Source organism: Centroberyx affinis, unplaced genomic scaffold (assembly GCF_046629955.1).
Source record: "Centroberyx affinis isolate AG114_WGS23_722 - 3 ecotype Tasmania unplaced genomic scaffold, CSIRO-AGI_Caff_v1 ptg001249l_1, whole genome shotgun sequence".
Lineage (NCBI taxonomy): Eukaryota > Metazoa > Chordata > Actinopteri > Beryciformes > Berycidae > Centroberyx > Centroberyx affinis.
This window is the reverse complement of record NW_027279760.1, coordinates 114,699-135,641: the sequence shown is the minus strand read 5'-3', so window position 1 is coordinate 135,641 and position 20,943 is coordinate 114,699. Positions and strand designations below refer to the sequence as shown.

General features: G+C 42.7%; 2 protein-coding genes across 3 annotated transcripts in view; both read left to right on the top strand.

Annotated features, from left to right (window-relative positions):
- Nucleotides 1–7,528: 7,528 nt before the first annotated feature.
- On the top strand, nucleotides 7,529–12,663 carry elp6 (elongator acetyltransferase complex subunit 6). 2 transcript variants are annotated; one of them, XM_071524930.1, is made up of 8 exons: nucleotides 7,529–7,764; nucleotides 8,005–8,083; nucleotides 8,967–9,037; nucleotides 9,304–9,428; nucleotides 9,893–9,935; nucleotides 9,975–10,130; nucleotides 10,595–10,756; nucleotides 11,494–12,663. In XM_071524930.1, exons 1-8 carry the CDS (start codon nucleotides 7,711–7,713, stop codon nucleotides 11,617–11,619), a joined length of 816 nt encoding a protein of 271 aa, XP_071381031.1. In that variant the 5' UTR covers nucleotides 7,529–7,710; the 3' UTR covers nucleotides 11,620–12,663. The 2 variants fall into 2 exon arrangements, with proteins under 2 accessions (XP_071381031.1, XP_071381030.1); XM_071524929.1 differs by having other exon boundaries at nucleotides 9,893–10,130.
- Nucleotides 12,664–12,817: 154 nt separating this feature from the next.
- Nucleotides 12,818–20,943, top strand: part of scap (SREBF chaperone) — a 45,550-nt gene continuing 37,424 nt past the window's right edge. The window contains exons 1-2 of the mRNA XM_071524928.1: nucleotides 12,818–12,964; nucleotides 19,453–19,653. Coding sequence (XP_071381029.1) covers nucleotides 19,532–19,653 — 122 coding nt within the window. The 5' untranslated portion in view covers nucleotides 12,818–12,964; nucleotides 19,453–19,531. The remainder of the gene's footprint in view (nucleotides 12,965–19,452; nucleotides 19,654–20,943) is intronic.

Sequence of the window (20,943 nt, the reverse complement as noted above, 5' to 3'; positions counted from 1 at the left end):
ATTATCGCATAGAGTGAGATTTTAGTTTCCTCTGTTTACATTTTAGCGAATTGGCATATCGGCAATATTGAAGCATTTCATTTCATTTATTGCGTCCGCTATAAATAGTCAAGATGTTAATAGGGGATGTTCAAACTGCAGTGAAATGATTTTGTCCTCAAATCCTCAAGATTAATAATTGTGATTAATAACTGAGATCGCTCAAAATAATCAGGATTATCATCGTAGCCATAATCCTGCAGCCCGGCTCCCTTTACAGCTGGACTGTAAGGAGAAAAATGTGCTTCAGGTGCAGGGTATTGTGGGTAAATGGGGTATAAAGGGTGTGTAGAGGGTACAGAGGGTATAAAGGGACTTGGAGGAAAAGAAGAAGGAAAGAGAGTGTGGTAAGGGTGTGTCCAGATTATCTTTCTCTCCCTCTCTCTCTCTCTCTATCTCTCTCTCTCTCTCTCCCTCTGCCTCTCCGAGCCTGCTGGGACTCTGGATTCATCGGCAGCCTGTGATTGGCTGAGGATGTGGTGGAATGATGGTGTTAGGATTCTGAAGGGGCCGTCGTGATTGGCTGAGGCAGGCGCGCACACAGTTACACATGATGTAGGCATGCACACACAAACACACATAGAGTCATGCATGTATGTATGTATGTATGTGCACGCAAACACACACGTGAAAATGCTTGATGGATGCACATATACAAACACACACACACATAGTGACACAGCTATGCATGCACACATAGACATATGCACAAGCACACACAATTTGGAATTACATGCATGCATGCACACACACACACACACACACACACAAACACACAGTGTGCCTTACAAAGCCATCTGAGAGAAGAAGGGATTGAAACCAAAAGCAATGGGAGAGAAGGAGGGGGGATTAAGTCTAAATGAATCATTCTGGCACCGTCTGGTTTACTAATGAGGCTCTGAGGAATGCTGCTGATCATAAGAGGACCCATTGGCTACTTTTGTGATGGAAATGTAGCCATACATTACCAGTCTGAGGCAGGACCCCCCCCCCCCCCCCACACACACACACACACACACACACACACACACACATCCCTCCCCTCCCACACCAAATGATTTAATGACTGACTGATTCGGCATGCAGGGCAGTTTGATGGCAGCGACTTCTGTTAACAGCAAGTTAGCCTTAGCAGAATCTAACTCCATGACTAAATAAACAGTACCGCCCACACTGTTTGATTGACAAGTGAAGCACACTGGGTGTTTAGAGCTGGATTTAATGTCAAAGAATTTGGTGAACTTCATGAACTTGGTGCAGGTTGAATCACTACTGTCAATTAGTGACACAGAGTAGGAATTTACTTGAAAATGTTGCGGATTATTACTTTAAATATCTATGTATCTATCAGTTTGTCGGTCTGTCCAAGCACAGAACTTGAATGGATAGAACGGTCTTTCCCATTCTAATCAATATTCCAGGACGGTGGGAGCGGTGGCCATTTTGGACTAGCTTCATATTTATTTTTATTTAACCTTTATTTAACCAGGAAAGTCCCATTGAGATTAAGAATCTCTTTTTCAAGGGAGACCTGGCCAAGACAGGCAGCAGCATAAATAAAAACACATAATTACTGACAGAAAAGACAGACAAAATTAAAAAGAACTAACCAGGTAAATTAAAAACATTGACATCTTAAGGAATCTGCCTCTAATTCTTTCATTTTGGATTTAAAAGCATGTAATGAGATTAATTCATTGAGTTTCAAGTCATTCTGCAATGTATTCAATGCCGAGGGTGCAGAGTACACACATACCCTTTTTCCAATTTCCGTATTTGGGACAGAAAGCATAAAGAGGAGTCCTGAGAAAGCAAAGAGTATTGCATATAAACCGAGCTACGGCAAGTCGCTGAGCTGAGAGGTTTTACAGCAAGGACCAAAGCAGCTTCTCTGTCTCCTTGCTGCCATGGATTTCTAATAAGCTAAATCTGACTAGAAGAGCTCGAGAGAGAAGTACAGTCTTTGATAATGATGTTAGCCTCGTCGCTAGCGTTAGCTTTCAGTTGAGTTCTGACAGTTTGCTGAGCACTTGTGCAACAGACTCATCTGCACAGTTCTCCAGTAAGTGTGTGACACACTTTACAGCCAGACTGGCATTGTCTCCATAGCAACTAACCCTTAAAATTCCATTGTCAACATTTTATACTGTACTAGCCAAATTGTCTAACTTGTCCGCTCTCTCTCCTTCACTACTCACATACTCCTTCCCTTCCACTATCTATCTATCTATCTATCTATCTATCTCTCTATCTATCTATCTACCTACCTATCTACCTACCTACCTACCTATCATCTATCTATCTATCTATCTATCTATCTATCTATCTATCTATCTATCTATCTACCTACCTATCTACCTACCTACCTACCTACCTATCTATCTATCTATCTATCTATCTATCTATCTATCTATCTATACACTAAGTTACGAACTTAGTCACAAACAAGAAGCGGGAAGCCTTAAATCCCACTTTGGGCGACAGTTACCTCATGTAGAGAATCGGTATTGGCTGATAAATGGAAAAATAAGAGCTTTGAGTACATAGCCTGCACTTCTTACAGGTATCTGTAACATTGTGAAGGTACAGGAAGTGTTAATAAAGGGTTAATATCGAGTTTATGAATACACCGACACGGACGATAGTAAGTGTCCGGATTTGGATATGAATTTTGAATCTCAAAAATAGGTGCGCCATCATCTATTTGCAGGGACTGGAAGAAAATCAATTACAAGTTAAGGTAAAAGCGATATTAAACTTTAAAAAAGACAGATGGAGGATTGTTAATTTATGAGAAACTTCAGCGAAAACAGTACAGGATGAAATATAATGGTATATGATTTTTTGGTCATATGCTGTCCGGAATTGGATACCCTGATGTTACTCTTTGTGTGTTTACGTGTGTGTGTGTGTCTCTCATGTATAACCCGTGTTTTGTTGCAGCGTGAGGTGACCATCAACCTGGAGCTCCGCCTGGCCAACAGCGGTCACCTGAAGCCTGTCCGCAGCGCGCTCGCCCACTACGACGTCTTCCTCTACCGGATGCCCACAGCCAAACCTCGCGTCCCCAACGGGCCCCGCGCCGAACCCCGCGCCGGGCCCGCCAACGGCCCCGGCAAGCCCAGGGGCCGAGTCCTGCGCTGGGAGGACGACCTGTACCCGCCCTCCCCGCCCTGTTCCGTCTGCAGCCCCGAGAGCACCCGCTCGCTACCCGCCTCCGTCATCATCGAGGGTCAGAGGTCAAGGCCGTGGACTGTCACGCCCTGCACCCCCTGACGGACTCCAGCCTCATCTTTATTTTTGGTTATGTGAATGTATATATATGTGATACTAGTCCATACCCGGGGATACGCGCGCCACAACTCTGTGCAGACTTGCCAAAAATGCGCATAAACAGCGTAAATTTGGGAAAATGGAAAAATCAGCTTGGTCAGTCCCTGCCTATGCTAATGCTCAATGCTCATGTGCAGATTCAGATTGATTGGCCAACCCATTGAGGAGCAAAATGGATGCAGACAGACAGACAGAGTTTTCCTCATTTTATAGTAGGATATATTTACTTTGTAGGTATTTAGCTGATGCATTTCCTTGTGACTAAAAGTCACAAGGAAATGGCATTTTGATGACGTTTTTCTTCCAGAATTCATTGTATTTCCGGTTGAAACAGGATGTTGGGACGGGACATAACAGGGACAAACATGGAAAGTAACTCAGAAGAACTGGATGGATGGAGAGGACCACCTGCTTCCTCCAGTGTTTAATCTTGCGTTGTCACAAATTCCAGATTCTTAAAATTCCAGCCACCAGAACGCAACTATACTGTTTTAGGAAAACAAAACAGGGATTTGGGGGTGAACACCCAAACACCCACACTTTGAAAATTGTTAAGTTGCAGGTTTCATATAATGGGAGCGGCCGTTGGGGGATTGTTCAAAAATCTCTGATGGTTTTCTTGATTTGGAAATTTTATGTACACCTACTGGTATGCCATGAAGTAATATGCTGTTTTCCAGGAAATAAAAGAAATGGGATTTTGATATAAAAATAAAAAAACATGTCATTTGTTTTGGCGTTTATTGTTGAATAGGTGTATGTTATGATATGGAGAACTAGTTAACAGTGGTGGAAAGTAACTAAGTACATTTACTCAAGTACTGTACTTAAGTACAATTGTGAGGTACTTGTACTTTACTTGAGTATTTCCATTTTATGCTACTTTGTACTTATACTCCACTACATTTTAGAGGGAAAATATTGTATTTTTACTCCATTACATTTATTTCACAGCTATAGTTACTAGTTACTTTTCAGATCAATATTTTATATTTAAAACTTTTGATCATCTTTATAAAATAACTATAAAATAGCATTCTTATAGATTAGACTACCCAAAAGTATAGCTAAATTGTTAAGATTAGCTTCACGTTGACAACTTTAAAATGCTGCTTACATGTACATGTATGTCAATAAATCAGTATTAATATTCCAATAATTTATGAAAAATCTAACTCTTTAAATGGGGACAGTTTGCATAATGAGTACGTTTACTTTGATACTCTAAGTACATTTTGCTGCGAATACTTATGTACTTTTACTGAAGTAAGATTTTGAATGCAGGACTTTTACTTGTAATGGAGTATCTTTACATTGTTGTATTGCTACTTTTACTTAAGTAAAAGATCTCAGTACTTCTTCCACCATTGCTAGTTAAGATGAAAAAAATTTTGTTTTTATCGTGACTTCAGCAGTAACTGAGCCTCGGTGTGTTGCTCAGCGACTCTTCAGCAGGACACACCGATGTTGCAGGGATCAAACCTGCGGTCTTTTAGTTACAGGACAGTCTCTCTCTGTCCCTGCTGTCCTGCTGCAGGCAGGCAGACTGCTGACAGAGGCAGAAACACCGGGGGTTTATTTACACATTTAGGCATTTGTGCCAACAGTTAGTGTATCAGAGGCAGTTTGCCAAGCGGCCGGTCAATGACAGCGCATTGGATTGTTCCATATTTTCATGACACAGTATCTGTACTCTGGTATATTCAACCAAGTCAGCTCATTCAAGTTTGACTCAGCAGTGTAAAATAACACTATGATCTCTGTACATGTGTATAATATTAATAATGTGATACTTTATTGGTCGCTGTGGGGAAATTCTCTTTTTTCTTGCCTTTTCTCCTTTTTCTTTCTCGGTCTTGGTAGGGATTCAGTGTCTTGACATGGGACTTGAACCCGAGTCTTCCAGTTCAAAGTCGGTCCGGTCTGTGAGGAGAAGGCGCTGCATGGCATCAAGTGCAGTTTCAGGTTATCTAACATCAAACTCGTGCCATTTACTGTCTTTTTGTCTCTGATGTGGAGCCGCTTCAGAGCTACACACTGCCATCTGCTGACTGGAAAAATAAATACATTTTTTTTTATCTCCCGTTTTCATTCAGCTGTTCTACATGGATCATGGATTTTGTAGAAGGATGTACACACACACACAGACAGACTAGACTAACACTGATCACACTTCAGGAAAATGGTGATAAATGGATGCAGGATCTCTTTCTCATCACCGTCCCTTCACACGCACAAGCACACGCACACACACACACACACACACACACACACACACACACACACACACACACCTTTTGTTAGCATTGATCTTCAAGTGTTGATGTGATGAAAATAAAATGGCAGGTTCTTATATGAGTTGGTGAAGTCAAAAGAAATAAGACATTTCCTGGCAGATAATTTGAAACCATCCTCTGCTGTGTCCTTTAATCAAAATCCTTAAGCGCATCTCTAATTAATTAAGTAATTCTCCTATCATTCACACTGTGATTTATGTATAAAGACAGAGTGGTGCAGTGGAGCCGTGCTGAGGACGATGTGTTGAAGCCATCGTCTGCTAAACTCTGTCTGAACAAACCCTTGATCTATATCTCCATTTCATTATGCGATTCATTGATTTCCCTCTGTGTCTAAATGGCTGAAGTGTAGCTACATGTGTAACTCATCAGTGTGAGGAGCGTTAAGCAGAGTGTACCGGACACATAAGACAGAGACTGATGGATCAAAACCGTCCCAGGTCGAGTTTTCCTTCCTTGCAAGCCCATCTGTAGATCCTTGTCCAATAAACAGACACTGGTCACCAGCGTTAGATCAATAAATCCAGCCGATTATTGTCTTTTAGGAAATATCAGATATGGGCCAGTCAGTGTTGTCCATCGCTTATATGATGGAGGTTCCTCCCTGACCACAGATACAGAAAAACCTGTGATTTGTTTTTCACATTTTATCTATTCATTTAATTATTCAGTGATGTTTTTTTTGTAAATTAAGAGATGGACGTCAGTTGAGATGTCGGTTTAGCTCCAGGTCTGTGACAGAAACCAGTATTTTTTTTTAAAAACTTTTATTCTTTAAACATTGATGGAAATTATTAATAGATACAGTCATGCAGAATTATTGCTAATGTGGAAAAGCTCGTCTGACTGACAGAATAAATGACAACTCTCTGACTGTGAAGCCTGCTCCCTCCCCACAGAAAGTCCTTTGAAATCCTTGAAATGAATCACAAATTTAAGTGACCTTTCCTGCCTAATAACCATTATCTCCTTCATAATTAATCAGTATCTATAAAAAGGAAAGGGCAGCGATAATGTAGATGAGGTTTCACTGCGCTCACCACTCCTGCTAAATGTTGAGCAAAAAGAAAGAATTTTGTGTAAACTGTAATCTTCAGGCCTTTTTTTCCCAGTTAAACAAATTATTATTCTCATCCTCCTGGTTTCAATGGAGAGTGTCCCATGATGGTCTGAATGTTTCAGAGGCTTTTCCACCCTGACAAGAAGAACACTCTAGAGGTAACACTGAATATTTACATTTATTTATTTATTTATTTATTTATTTTTACATGAAAATGGTCAAATATAAAGAACAGTGGCATCAGCTGTCAGCAGCTTCTGTTTGGCAGTGTGTGTGCGTGCGTGTGTGTGTGTGTGTGTGTGTGTGTGTGTGTGTGTGTGTGTACTGTATGTGTCAGTCATCATATTCCAGCCACTAGCACAGTACAGCCAGCAGGCAGCAGTGTGTCCAAGTCAACAAGCAAGGAAACAGAAGCGACGAAGAAGTCACCATGTGCTAGCAAAGACCGTTTATTAAGTTCACTACTCACTCCTTCAGAAATCTTGCCTCACACAGCGCTGGCATAAGTAGAGCCGTTACCATAGTGACCAATCTGGTACAGACCTGAAACAACATTGTTTTTTGTCAGAAACTCGTGAGAAGGTACATTTTAGTTCTAGATGTTAACATTTTGTTCGGTTTGTGTGTAATTTAAACGTTAGCTCGTTTTAACGGAAGATATCTGCAACAGTTTTGTGCAACGTTTCCAGTACCCGGAATTAGGAGCAGAGTGAGACCTCCTTCCTTCCTTTTACCCCCCTCTCTGGTGCTAGCATGCTATCTGACGTTAGCGTAGCAGCAGAGAGAAATAAAACAAGCTGTCAAGTAATGAATTGCAATACCAAGAATCTCTGACTTTGCGACAATTCAGTTACAATTACAAGAGACTGAAAAGAAGCTAAGATTGAAAGTACATCCTCTGTGTTTGGTATTTTGTCTCACTTGCAAACAGCTCATCTTAGATTCAGTTCCAGTTGTTAGTACAGTAGGTTAGCTAACGTTATGTTTACAGAGCTCAACAGCATCCTGAACACCAGTCCTGACAGCTTCACACAGGTGACCAGTTCACATTTTTAACACTGACAGCTAGCTTGGTGTTGAACATTTTATATATTGTTAGATGTACTTGTGGTAGTTGTTTTGTTTGTTGAATTTTGCTGTGTAACTTGCAGTGATATCATGATTAGTACACTGTCTTGCACTATCCTGTGAGATGTTGTTGTTCTTATACCAAGTCTCATTATGTACTCCGAAACTGTGAAAGTTAATACAGATCTGTATAACATTGTTTTACAGGGAGAGTTTATCCTGGTGTCTGACAGACAGACTGATGCCTCTTTCCTTATTCACCACTTCCTCTCTTTTTATCTGCGAGGTGAGTTGTTGTTGTGTTTGGCAGTGTATTGCCAAATCCAGGGAAAATGATGAACCACGGATGTTAACAGTAATACTGCTACTATTACTGCTGCTGCTGCTGCTGCTACTACTGATAATAATACTACTACTAATAATAATAATTATACTAAACGCTATGTGTAAAGCACCTTTCATACATGAATTGCAGCTCAAAATAATAAAGTAATAGGCAGTGGTGGAAGAAGTACTGAGATCTTTTACTTCAGTAAAAGTAGCAATACAACAATGTAAAGATACTCCATTACAAGTAAAAGTCCTGCATTCAAAATCTTACTTCAGTAAAAGTACATAAGTATTGGCAGCAAAATGTACTTAGAGTATCAAAGTAAACGTACTCATTATGCAAACTGTCCCCATTTAGAGAGTTATATTTTTCATAAATTACTGGAATATTAATACTGATTTATTGACATACATGTACATGTAAGCAGCATTTTAAAGTTGTCAACATGAAGCTATTCTTAACAATTTAGCTATACTTTTGGGTAGTCTAATCTATAACAATGCTACTTCAGTAAGTATTTCCCTCTAAAATGTAGTGGAGTATAAGTACAAAGTAGCATAAAATGGAAATACTCAGGTAAAGTACAAGTACCTCAAAATTGTACTAAAGTACAGTACTTGAGTAAATGTACTTAGTTACTTTCCACCACTGGTAATAGATAAGTAAAACAGTAATGCAAAACTGTTGGAATGCCAGATTTAAAAAGTGTGTTTTTAGTTGTCAAATTGTGGCTACACAGAAACAAAAAGCAGCCTCTCCACTTTGCCTTCACTTAACAGTGAGGTTGCTCAATAAACATTTGCATCTGATGGCATATTGTCTCATTTCTGTGTCCCAGCACGCTGCAGGGTGTGCTTCCTGGGCCTGGTGCAGTCCTTCAGCCACTACAGTGCAGTCAGTCAGAGACTGGTGAGTCTGTCATCCTGCCGTTCCTGTTGTTTCTTCTCCAAGTACATGGTTGCATTGCTTTATTTACATGCATGAAGAGGAGAGAGACTCTGTAGGAGAGTTTCATTAGAAGCGACTTTTTTGATCCACAGTACAGTCAGTAAAATATTGATAAGTCTCCCTAGCAATCATCCCTCTGGTGTTGTATTTCTCAGGTATGTACATGTTGAATGATGGAAAGAAATGTAACTTTGTGTGTGTGTGTGTGCGTGTGTGTGTCCGTCCAGGGTGTGAGTCTGGCCCAGGCAAAGGAAAAAGGCCAGCTGGTATTCCTAGAGGGACTGAAGGAATCGTTGTCTATTCTGCTTCCTAAGGAATCCAATACAGAAATTCAAGCAGTGGACTTCCTAAGGTACCAGTGCTTCATCTGTGTTTTTTTGTTTTGTTTGTTTGTTATGCTTATTTCTATCTTTTGTCTGTTGGTTTCATAAGCTACTTTGTCTTTTGTCTTACCTGCACAAACAAAGCAGATATTCATCCTGCTCTTACTAACTATGCCATAACATTCTATAGATGAACTTCACAGCAACAAATATCAAGATATGTGAGATGAGGGGGGGCTAAAACCACAGAAAACATGTAGTCGTATTTATATTGGGACAGTACAATATATTTTCACACTTTTCCCACTTTTGAAAGTTGTCTGTGCAATTTCTAAACTTTTCCAGTTAAAAAACACCAAATTCTTTTTTCCAGACTTGGCAAGGAACTCTGTAATGAACTACATAAGACACCTTTATCAGTCTGACACCTTGTTGCCTTTCTCCTCCTGTCTCCTCTCTCCATCTGCTTCCACCTCACTCCTCTTGTCTTCAGGGATCCTGCTGTTGGCCTGCGGAGTCTCTACGAGTTTGTCCGGGCCAGTGTGAGCGGTCCTGGGGCCGAGGAGGGGGAGGAGGGCGGGGAGGGCGGGGAGGGCGGCGGCGGGGAGGAGTGGGGACCCCCGGTGCTGCTGGTGGACGACCTCAGTGTGCTGCTCAGTCTGGGCGTGAGCGTCGGAGCGGCGCTGGACTTCAGCCACTACTGCCGAGCCTCCGTCTGCTCCCAGCTGCAGGTTGGATTCTCTCTTATCTTATCACAACATAGGAATAGTTTAAAGCTGCAGTATGCAACATTTTCACATTAAAATAACAGTAAATAAATACTATCAGTCGGTCACTGTCTGTCTGATCCTGATTGTATATGCCTAAATCCCAAATTCCCATTGAAAACCACAGTGAATATCAGCATTTCAGATAACAGAGTTCTCTTATTCTGTGCATATGGGATGCTGTATGTTCTGTAATGTGGACAGTTAAAACTTACAGTGTTGATATTTTTGACTGTAATTTGATTAAACTGAAAGAAGAGAGAGTCTCCTATTAATTAACTAATGGCAACACTCTTTATTTTCACCTTTATCTCCCTGTTTTTGATCTGTATGTGATGTGAAATAATCTCCCTGTGCAAAGCTCACATAGATGAGGTTAAACTCTTAACCCGTGCATCTTGTAACCGTGACTTGACTTGTGACTGCAGGGGAACATGGTGATGCTGGTGCGCTGTGACGGCGAGGAAGAGGAGGACGACGGTGATGAGGAAGGCCCAGAGAGGCTCCTGAAGGGCCTGACCCACCAGTGCAGCCTCACACTCCAAGTCCAGGGTCTCCCCACCGGCTACTGCAGGGACATCCACGGACAGGTGTGTGTGTGTGTGTGTGTGTAGTAAAAGTACATATGTGGAGAATAAAATGTTAAATACATTTTCCACTAGGCCTGTCCCGAGAAAATTTTTTATAGTACGATTATGTTATTAATACAAATTATCTTGATATACGATATTATCTTGATAATTACTAAAAAGATGAAAACTTGTAAAACAGTACTGTAATATGCTTCAATTACTTAAAAACTAATTTATCATATCAATCACAAGACATTTGACTTTTTTCTTAAAATCTAAAATTATAAAATGCTGGTTTAGCTTATAGAAACTGTAAGAATAGTTTTAAACAACACAAATAGAAATCCAAATAACATCTAAAATCAGTAAAATCAGATAAAGTGCTACTGTGCATCCACTTTGACTCAGTCATCAACATGAATATAACATTTATCAGAGGGCTTCCTGTTTTGGGAAAAAAAAAAACGGTAATAAATATTAGTGCCGCTTTTGTTTTTTACTGTGATATATAGAAATACCAGTTATTGTTCCATCCCTATTTTCCTTTTTTTTTGGCTCATATTTTCCTATTTTAGTGTGTATGTCTTGGTGAAATTGGCATATCACTAACTTAAAAAGGGACACAGTACCTAGTAATACACATGGTACAAAGTCAACAGGAGCTTGCATACATATAAATGGTCAATACAATACATATAACAAGATGCTGAAATTCTGTAATAAAAACATCTGCATATGTATTTCTTGGTCTCCAGGTGGAAGTGTGTTGGAGGAGGAGGCAAGGCGACGGGCGGCAGGCGCAGAAGAAACTCTTCCAGTATAAGGTCCATGATAAAGGAGCCTCCTTCTTCGCCCGTGGGACGTCCAGCGCTGTCCTCTAGTCGCACCATCCTACTTGCTCGTTCGTCTTTTGCCGGCAGCCGACCCCTCGGGGCGGGAAGCTAACTTCTTTCACCGCTGTTCGTGATGGCTGGTTTCAGTGTTGTATGAGACAAACATATTAGTGTAATACTATCGGACATCCAAATGATGGTTGGTTTTCCTGCCAAAGTGTCCGCAACACTTCACTGCAGGGATGGACATTCTGTCTGCTGAAGGTGGGACTACAGACGATGTCATGCTGTCGTCTAATATTTGGTTGGCCGGATGAGTCAATATTTGTTTGTCAACATGAATTTACCCATTTTTCACAACCGTGGAACACAATAGGAGCAGTTTTTCCACAGACTGAGATTGAATTAAAGTGACTGATAATTAATCCTAGACCATAGATAAAGTATTATTGGTCACAGGGACCTCTGGTATTTGCCCAGGAGACTTTGACATAGCCAATAAATAAGAGATTTAATGTCACCTAGAATCGTCTTTCCACTGAAACACGTTATAACATCACTGTAAGTTTTGGTGGTTGGTTTTGGTGGTGATCATTTCCAGGTCTTGAATAGTTTGGAAATTTGAAAAAATGTCTGGAAAAGTATGGAAAATGTTGTGGTTCAGGTCCGATACACACATAATTCTAGCTTTTATGTTGTTGTAGACCCACTTTGAGTCCACAGTTTTTGTTGATGTGAAGAATAATGTTCAGATAGAGGGACGCTCTTATTACCCAGCCGCTGTCAGCATGCATTATATCAAATACCGACCAAAATCAAATCCAGTCAAGAACATAGGATCTGGGAAAAATATGGAATTTTAAAATGGAAACAGTGTAGGAACCCTGCCAATCATCTCACATATTCTGATATTGGTTACTGTGAAGAACAATCTTCATCTATACAGTGATATGACCTAGTTAGCAGGGGCAATATGTCTATCTGCGTAAATCATATTGAACACAAGACAAAATCTTCAAAACAAATCAAGGTCTGGAAAAAGTATGGAATTTTTTAATTGAAAATGTGTAGGAACCCTGGGAATAAAAAGGAACTGAAATGGTGTGAAATGTTTTCATAATGCCTGTGTTCACACTAGATGTCGCCGTATCTCTGTTGTCCCAGTGAAGGGTGAGAGGTCGGAGGGGAGAGGTCTCACTGGGATTTGACAACCAGTAAACTAACGCTGCTACTGTCAGCCAGCCACTAAACCGAGGCATGCAACTTAGCCTTTAGATATATATATTTTAAAATACGGCGGTTGCTCGTCAGTTTATCCAGGCGAGCGACGACAACAACAGCAACAACACCACCACTTTGGGATCTCAGTGTGAACCAAGTGAAATTTGTCCAGGCAAGTGTGTGTACACATTAGCTCCTTAATAGCTAGCTAGCGCGCTAGCATTATTAGCTGCATAGCAAAAGTTAGCTCCGTGTTGGTGGAAAGCATGGGGATACCAGATTGTCTAACCACTCCGAAATATTGTGGAGATGTTGACATGGCCGAACCAGCCAGCTCGCACCCGGGGAGCTGAAACGCAACAATTTCTTGTCTTTAAAATCAGACCTGATCCGGACCTCCCAAACCACATTGTGCAACAGCGTCACTGTGCTGCGCAAACTAGCTAGTTTGCTAATTTGTAACGTTGTTAGCCGCTAACTATACTTGCAATGCCACAGTGATATAATCCTGGTGAGTGTAGCCTCCAACTGTATGTATTTCCCAATTTGAATTGTTATCCACGAGGCTTTCTAGTACGTGAAATACATACTGTTTTTTGGACTGAGTTCATTGGGTTCATTCAGTCTAGCTAGTAGAGCTAGCTAGCTGATGTTAGCCTTTCCCCCAGTGCCGTTACGAGGTGTCTGTTGGTCCTATGAAAGTCTTACAATTTATTATATCACAGTGTTTAAGATGAGGTTATGAATACACATATAAAATATCATTCGTAAATTTTGTCTTGAAGGTCTTAAAATGTTGCGGTTTCCTGAAGAGATGTTTTCCGGTGAGAAATGAACTCAGTAGCCTCCAAGTCACACTCGCACTTGCACTCTGATGGATCTTCAGTTGCTTTTCTTTTTGTCGTTTATTTCAGTTGCAAACTTGGTCTTGTATTTCATTCCCACTGCCATTAAAAGGTCTTAAAATGTTTTAACGTAATAAAACCTGGAGACAGCCTGCCGGTAGCTTACGTTAGCTAGCTGTCAACTAGCCATATATATGACACTTGACAGCAGTAACGTTAGCACGAAGGGGCCCATTGTCAAAATGTTGACTCACTGTGGCCATATACCAAGCCTGATTGTGTGTCTTGTGTTTGGACATTTTAATAGTACGGCACTCTGATAATTTAGACTACTGCATGTCCTAGCTCAGCGGTTCCCACACCTTTGCATATCAAAATATGTGGATACATGGATCTCGTTTTGCTGAGATTTTGCCCCAGGCACCACTCATCTGAGAAAATGTGTGTGTATATGATTTAGTACAAAATTTACACTGTAAAGAGGGGGAAGTGAAACCTCTGATAGAATTGTCAGTCTTGGTTATATTCCTATATTCTCTACTCTTATTTCGCTCTGTTCTGTTAAACAATAGTAAAGCTATTTCTTTTTCTACTTGGGGACCGCTGCTGGAGCCCTGGTAGGACCCCAGGGGGTCCCCGGCCTCCACTTTGGGAACCACTGTGCTGGCTCATTGCTGGCAGGTGATGTTGCGACAGGGTTGCATCACCCCCATCATCCCTGCATGTGTTCAGTGTCTTGTAATAGCTGTTAGCACCACTTGGGCTGCTTTGTTGTGCATTTGTTGTGCATTAGGTGGTTGTTATTGTTACATGTGCGACAGAAATACATATTTTTACAACTGTTCCCAGTGTAATATTCTACTCCAGGCTAGTCTATTGTATACTCCACTTGAGTCTACTCAGTTCTTATTCAAAAAGTAAAGATTCAGTTTTGCTGCCTTTGCCTTTTCATTGCATTTCTCACTGCATTTCTCACCTCATTTCTCTTGTCCTTTCCCTGAAATGTGAGCTGGTTGAAAAAGCGTTATTTCAATAGAGCTCATGCCAACACTGGACTGCCTGTCAAAACGTTTTCTTTTTTTTTTTTGAGTTGTCATCGCGTGACCTTGGTATTATAAGGTTCTGTCTGACCTTTTTGTCAAAACTGAGTTAGTCGCATGAACCTATTCTATGCCTGTGCCTGTTGACATATGTGTGGTGTTATTTTTTGAAAATAATGATTTTTGAGTCTGTAATTTCTAAAACAAAAGGACCCATCTCCATTTAACTCAACGGATGCTGAAAACTTTGAAGCTCAATATCTCAGAACTATCCTGAAGGCAGATAGAACCTTATAATTCTAAGCTCACGTCTGTTGAATCATCTGTGATTTGGTTATGGTTACTGATTGACAAACCCTTTTTTCCATTTTCCTGGCAGCTGTGGTTGTAAAAGGTTGTGTTGCAATAAACCAACAGCCTACTCCTCCACGCCGAGCTCGTCTCTTCATTTATGACAAGGCTGATGTGCTTCACTGATCAGAGGAGCATGCTTCCACATTACGGACTCATGGAATTGAATTTTGATGCAGTTATGTTACAGATTATGGATGCAGCCTAAATCTCTATGGACTCTTGCGTTCGTGGACACAGTTTTAGTCTTCAGCTCATTTGTTTGAAGGTATTTAGTAAGGCGTTGTAAATGCATTGTATACTACAGAAAGTTGTAGTGTATGCCCATGGATTCTATATGCCCTGGAGATGCCTTCAAGTTGGGGATTTTAGGAAGTGTTGAGAAGAGGTAAGCCAGTATTTTTGCATACTTTATCCTCAAGGCCCCCTTTCAGAGTATGGTGTTGCAAGTGGACTAGCCCAGTTTTCAAGGAACTTTGATACCATTCCTCCATAAGCTCAATGCGGCTCTTTGCTTACAATAATGTGGCAGGCATGCGGCCTCTTAAATCTACCTTAATCTGCAAGCCACTTAATTGAGCAGCATAGACCCACAATGATCTCCCTAATTGAATTTGGGCTTGCAGTGTGTGAAACATTCTGTTCTTTATATCAGGAGGTGCCTTATTGTTTGCAAGTTAAGTGTGCAGGCATATCACATGGGAGGCATATAGGATGCTCTATTAGGTGGCTAAATGCCTGTCATGTAGGCACAAAAGCACAGGATTCTTGAACTGTGGAGTTTTCAAGTCTAATGCCACCACAGTCATGAAGTGTGGAGTTGGTGGTGCTTTGCTGTGGTTTGAGTAGAAATTATTTTTCTTCCCCAGCGCCAGCCGCTTTCACAATCTTACCAGTCGGAGAGAATAGGATTTCCAAACAGTAGCTGGTTGACTGCCAAAGTGGCTGGTAGAGTCGGCGAAAAAATGTATCAGCGTTTGGCCGGTGTTAATTTTCCACCCTGGTTGTGATGCTTTGGTTTTAAAGCCTCCCTCGAACCCCGTCGTGCTCTTGAGATGCGAATGTCTCTGCGTGCTGCCATGTGCGGGGCAGCCCGCCTGCGAGCTGCGAGCAGAGGAGGAGGCAGGCGGTGGGGGGTGGCCACAGGGCCTGAGCCCTGCTCGTTGAGTTTCCGATCGGCTCAATCCCGGATTAGCTCACTGACGGAGACGCTGCTGAGCCCCTGCCAAATCAGGCCCCACTGCTGCACCCACGTAACCCCACAGCACGCAGTGAACTGGACACACAGCTGAGAGATGGAGGCAGTCGCTGAAGGCTTTTCCCTGCTAGAGAGTGAGAAGGACCAGGACCTGGCCGAGAGTCGCCTTCCCTACAGAAAGACAGTTCTCAAAGGCTTCACTTCAAAGCTCTCTTTTGACCTCTGCGATAGCCATTGTGCAAGCGCGCTGGGACGTTGCCGTGTTTACTGTATAGAGTATTTATAGTGGCAGATCAAGAGACTCCTGAGGCGAATTCCACCCGGGGAATGTTTCCGTCGCTCCCGGGGGGACGAGCCGAGCAGTCGCACACTTTGCCTGCCGCCGAGGGGAGAAGGGAGCGCTACGCGAACCAAGAAGCACCGCTCAAACTCAAAAAACCCAGCGCCGCCGCTTTCGGGGGACGCAGACGGCCGCGAGCCAGAGAGGTAGCCTGGCCTCCCTCGAGCAGGTAGGGTCTGAGAACAGAACGAGGCTTGTAGGATCATACAGAGTGGTGACTGTCTGCGTGATAGAGCCAAGTTATGTTTTGGCACAGTAAATAAATACTGTAATGGTGCGGCTGACTGACATCATGTGTGGAGCCGGGATGAGAGAGAGGTGGTAAGGTGAGAGTGGTCAGTACAATTAGGCACTAATCCAGCAGTGTGTGCCAGGACAGGCGGTTAAACACTGTGACAGAGCAGCGTGTCTCGAAACACAGAGGCAGAGCTGAGCCTGTCTGCTAAGTAAACACTGTGACAAGAGCTGAGATTGGGCAGAAAAGTCAACAGTTGGAGAGACTGAGATTAAGTTTGCTTGGGAGACTGATGGAGCAGATTTTTTGTTTGTTTGTTTGAAGTGAGGTGGCCCGCCCATTCAGACAGATTTCACATATTCCTGAACTTGGGTCTAGTTAGCCAAACTCTGTGGTCAGACTGCTGGCAGCCGCATAGCTGTGCTTCTTATGCCATGTCCAGATTTGAACTAGCTGATCACTAGCTGGAGTGCCAAGTGTTGCAGCCATAGGTGAGGTGCTAGTGCGTGATCGGCTGCTGATAAGCGTTGTTGCCCAAACGTTCAGCTGCAGCCAGCTAATCAGCACTGACGAACGAGGAAGCGAGGCAACTGTGGTCAATATTGGTCTTATTCTAGAAAAGCGGCTGGTTTCTGGAGCTGCTGTATAAACACATCTACTATCTACTATAAAATGAGGAAAACTCTGTCCATCTGTCTGTCTGTCTGCATCCATTTTGCTCCTGAATGGGTTGGCCAATCAATCTGAATCTGCACATGGGCATTGAGCATTGGCACAGGCAGGGGCTGACGAAGCTGATTTTTCAATTTTCCCAAATTTACGCTGTTTATGCGCATTTTTGGCAAGTCTGCACGGAGTTGTGGCGCGCGCATCCCCGGGTAAGGACTAGTAGTACCTTTTTAATTGAGGACCTTCATTAAACATGTTGTTCAATTAGTGTTGCCATCAGTTGTTGCAGGAAATGCTACCACCCTCTGCTTTGGCCTTCCTGTGTTGCTAATGCTCTGTCCTCAGATTCTCCCTCTGTTTTTCGTGTGAATGGAGGTGGAATTTACCCAATGTCCTATAACAAAGACGCTGTTGTTATCAGGGAGGGTGCTGCTTGTTTCTTCCTGGGTGTGATCGATGGGACAGTTACATCTGTTTGCTTCTGTCTAGCTGCTCAGCCCGGAGTCGCATGTTTCCTGTGTGTGGAGGGGGGGGCGGGAATGTGTCCACACCTTTTGGGCTGGTGAATGAACTGTGTGTTTGTGTGCCGTCTAGCATGTGAGTCCTGTATGAGTTGGTTTCAAGGAAAAACATACACTGCCCACAGAGGCATGTGTGCCAACACCAGGAGTATGTATCTAATTAGGTGCTTGGGACAGAGCAGCTCTATAAGAGCTGGGCTGTGTGGGTGCGTCTGTGAGGATATACCACAGGATTAGCCCAATGAGACACTAGATAATGTTGAGCCTACAAGCATGTTTACTGTTTTATGCCACTCCATTAATGCATACCTGCTGAGCACCTGATAAACGTTGGCGCACTTATTCAGGTAGGGATGATATTCTGCCAACTTTAGGTTCACACTCTAAATGACATGGAAGAAGTGTTGCCCAGAGGAAATGAAGATGTACTGCGGTGCCTCATTTGTTTGTACTGCGGTGCCTGCACTTATCAGGGTTCCTACGCAGGTCTGGAAAGTCTGGAAAAATATTAAAAATGAATTTGATCATTTCCAGGTCTTGAATAGTTTGGGAATTCTGGGAAAAATATGGAATTTTAAAATGGAAACCGTGTAGGAACCCTGCCAATCATCTCACATATTCTGATATTTGTCGCTGTGAAGAACAATCTTCATCTATACAGTGATATGACTTAGTTAGCAGGGGCAAGATGTCTATCTGCGTAAATCATATTGAACACAAGACAAAATCTTCAAAACAAATCAAGGTCTGGAAAAAGTATGGAATTTTTTAATTGAAAATGTGTAGGAACCCTGGTTTATCCAGACGTGGTACTCTATTTTGTAGTGTGTCACTTCAGTTTGGCACTGGGCTCCATCTGATTTCTTGGCTACTGTAGGAAGTTTCCAAGACAATTTAGCCTAATTAATAGTAATAACAATAATAATAGTAAAACACAGTCTTGGACTGGCACCACCGACTGGTTTTTGCACAACTCTTGCTTGGCAGTAGTGCTGAGGCGCAGTACAACACATTTTCTTGCCAGTTTGGACAGAGGCAAAGAGGCTGGGTAAATGTACCTTAGAATGAGCCAGAAGACCAAATGACCAAATGGTCGCTGTCTTTTATGTGCCTGGTCCATTAGATCAGGGGTTCGCTAACTTTTTAATTTCCAGGACCGCAGATAGATACACATTAGACCACAGACTGCTTTTGGATAAGATTGTGTCTTAGGGAACCCCATCTGAGAAGATTTTTGTTATTCAATATGACTTTATACTGTAGGTATTGAGGTAAGTGTGTGGGCAGCGAGACTATGAACAAAACACTCATCCCTATCCTCATTGTCTCATTTAGGAAGGAAAATAATAGTGAAACTAAACAACTCCTAATTTAGTTGAAGAAGCCCCTCAGGTACCCCTTGTGGTCCCCGGGCCCCTCTTTGGTATCAGATGATGCTAACCCTGCGGCTCCCTCCCCCAGGTCCCTGGATGCCCCGCGGCGCCCCGTCCTCGGCCGCCCAGTGCCCCCCAATGGCCGGAAGCTGACCCCGCCCCCCAGGATGACGCTGCGCGAGCGGCTGAGAGAGAAGATCTCGGCGGCCTTCTACCGCCACGGGCTGCTGTGTGCCTCCTACCCAGTACCCATCATCCTCTTCACCTCCGCCAGCATCCTCACCTGCTGGTAAGAATTCTGTGGTTTTATATATGTGTGTGTGTGTGTGTTTACATATCTTTGTGTGTTTGAGGAACTCTAAATTTACTTTTTTACTTTACTTCATTTCGGGTGCCATGATGCAAGAAGCTGGCAGTACAATGACTGTACAATGACCATAATTCAGTGCACCTATAACACAGTGCTTGGAGTCATGGTATCTGCACCTACACAAACTGAATGGAGAGACAATTTGAAACATTGCCTCGATAATCAGATGGAAGCATAATAGTCAGATAATGTTGCAACACCATTAGCATAAAATGTATTGAGAGGCTTTAGTGTTTGGAAAAAATATGAGTTACTGGACTCGCTAAATGAAACGTCAACAACAAGTCGTAAATAACCCCATCTCTCAAAACCGCCAAAATAGACTGACAACCTGTGGAAACACTGATTTCATTTGTATTAGTTTCATCGGAGAGTTGTAGTGTTAAGATGTCAATAAATGATGTTTCAGACGCTTTTCCACCCAACCAAGAAACATTTATATGGGAAATGCTGTGTGAGAGAGAGTGCTCAGTATTGAGCTCTTTTGTCTGTGACGTGTGATTATCTGTGTTTAGACACTTGGGCTGGTCTGTGACGTGTTTTCCGATGTTTCTGTGTGAGAGAATGGTATTCAGGCATCATAACGCTGTGGTTTTTAAGTGTTCAGGCTGCATCAAAACTGGAGAGAAAAGCACTCTCGCTGTCTAGTGCAGGCAGAGTAAATTGTAGGGAAAGTGATCGGACAGAGAAGGAAAGTAACAAGCTCGACTCATCTGAACCGGGCCATCTGCACACACACACAACAGCCCCCCGCTGCCAGCATAACACACACACACACACACACACACACACACACACACACACACACACACACACACACACACACACACACACACACACACACACCCACCCACACATCCCTTCTTGCTAAATCACTGTCCAAAAAAAAAGGACACAGGTCAGAGATTTGGCCAGGCTTCAGCAGTGAAGGCATTGTAAAAACCACCCTGCTGAAACACTCTTCCACACACACACACACACACACACTCACACACACCTGCTGCGCGCTGTCCTCACAGCACCTTACAGCGGGGGTGCTAACCAAACGGGCCAACTGACCGCCGCTCGGGGCGAAATGAAAGAAAATAAGCCTGACGACGGGGAAGTTAAAGGGAGGAGCGGAGCAGAGGGCTGTGAGAAAGTGGCCCCGCCAGAATGGGAGTCCTGTCCCTCCATCTGCCTGTCAGGAGGGGGGCCGGGGCCGCACAA

What these genes read in the sequence shown, in the direction of transcription:
- elp6 (XM_071524929.1), top strand. Translation starts at nt 7,711, where the DNA reads ATGTTTACAGAGCTCAACAGCATCCTGAACACCAGTCCTGACAGCTTC. An exon ending in CCTCTCTTTTTATCTGCGAG is followed by an intron (nt 8,084 to 8,966) that starts GTGAGTTGTTGT and finishes TCTGTGTCCCAG; the next exon opens with CACGCTGCAGGGTGTGCTTC. An exon ending in CCGTCTGCTCCCAGCTGCAG is followed by an intron (nt 10,131 to 10,594) that starts GTTGGATTCTCT and finishes TTGTGACTGCAG; the next exon opens with GGGAACATGGTGATGCTGGT.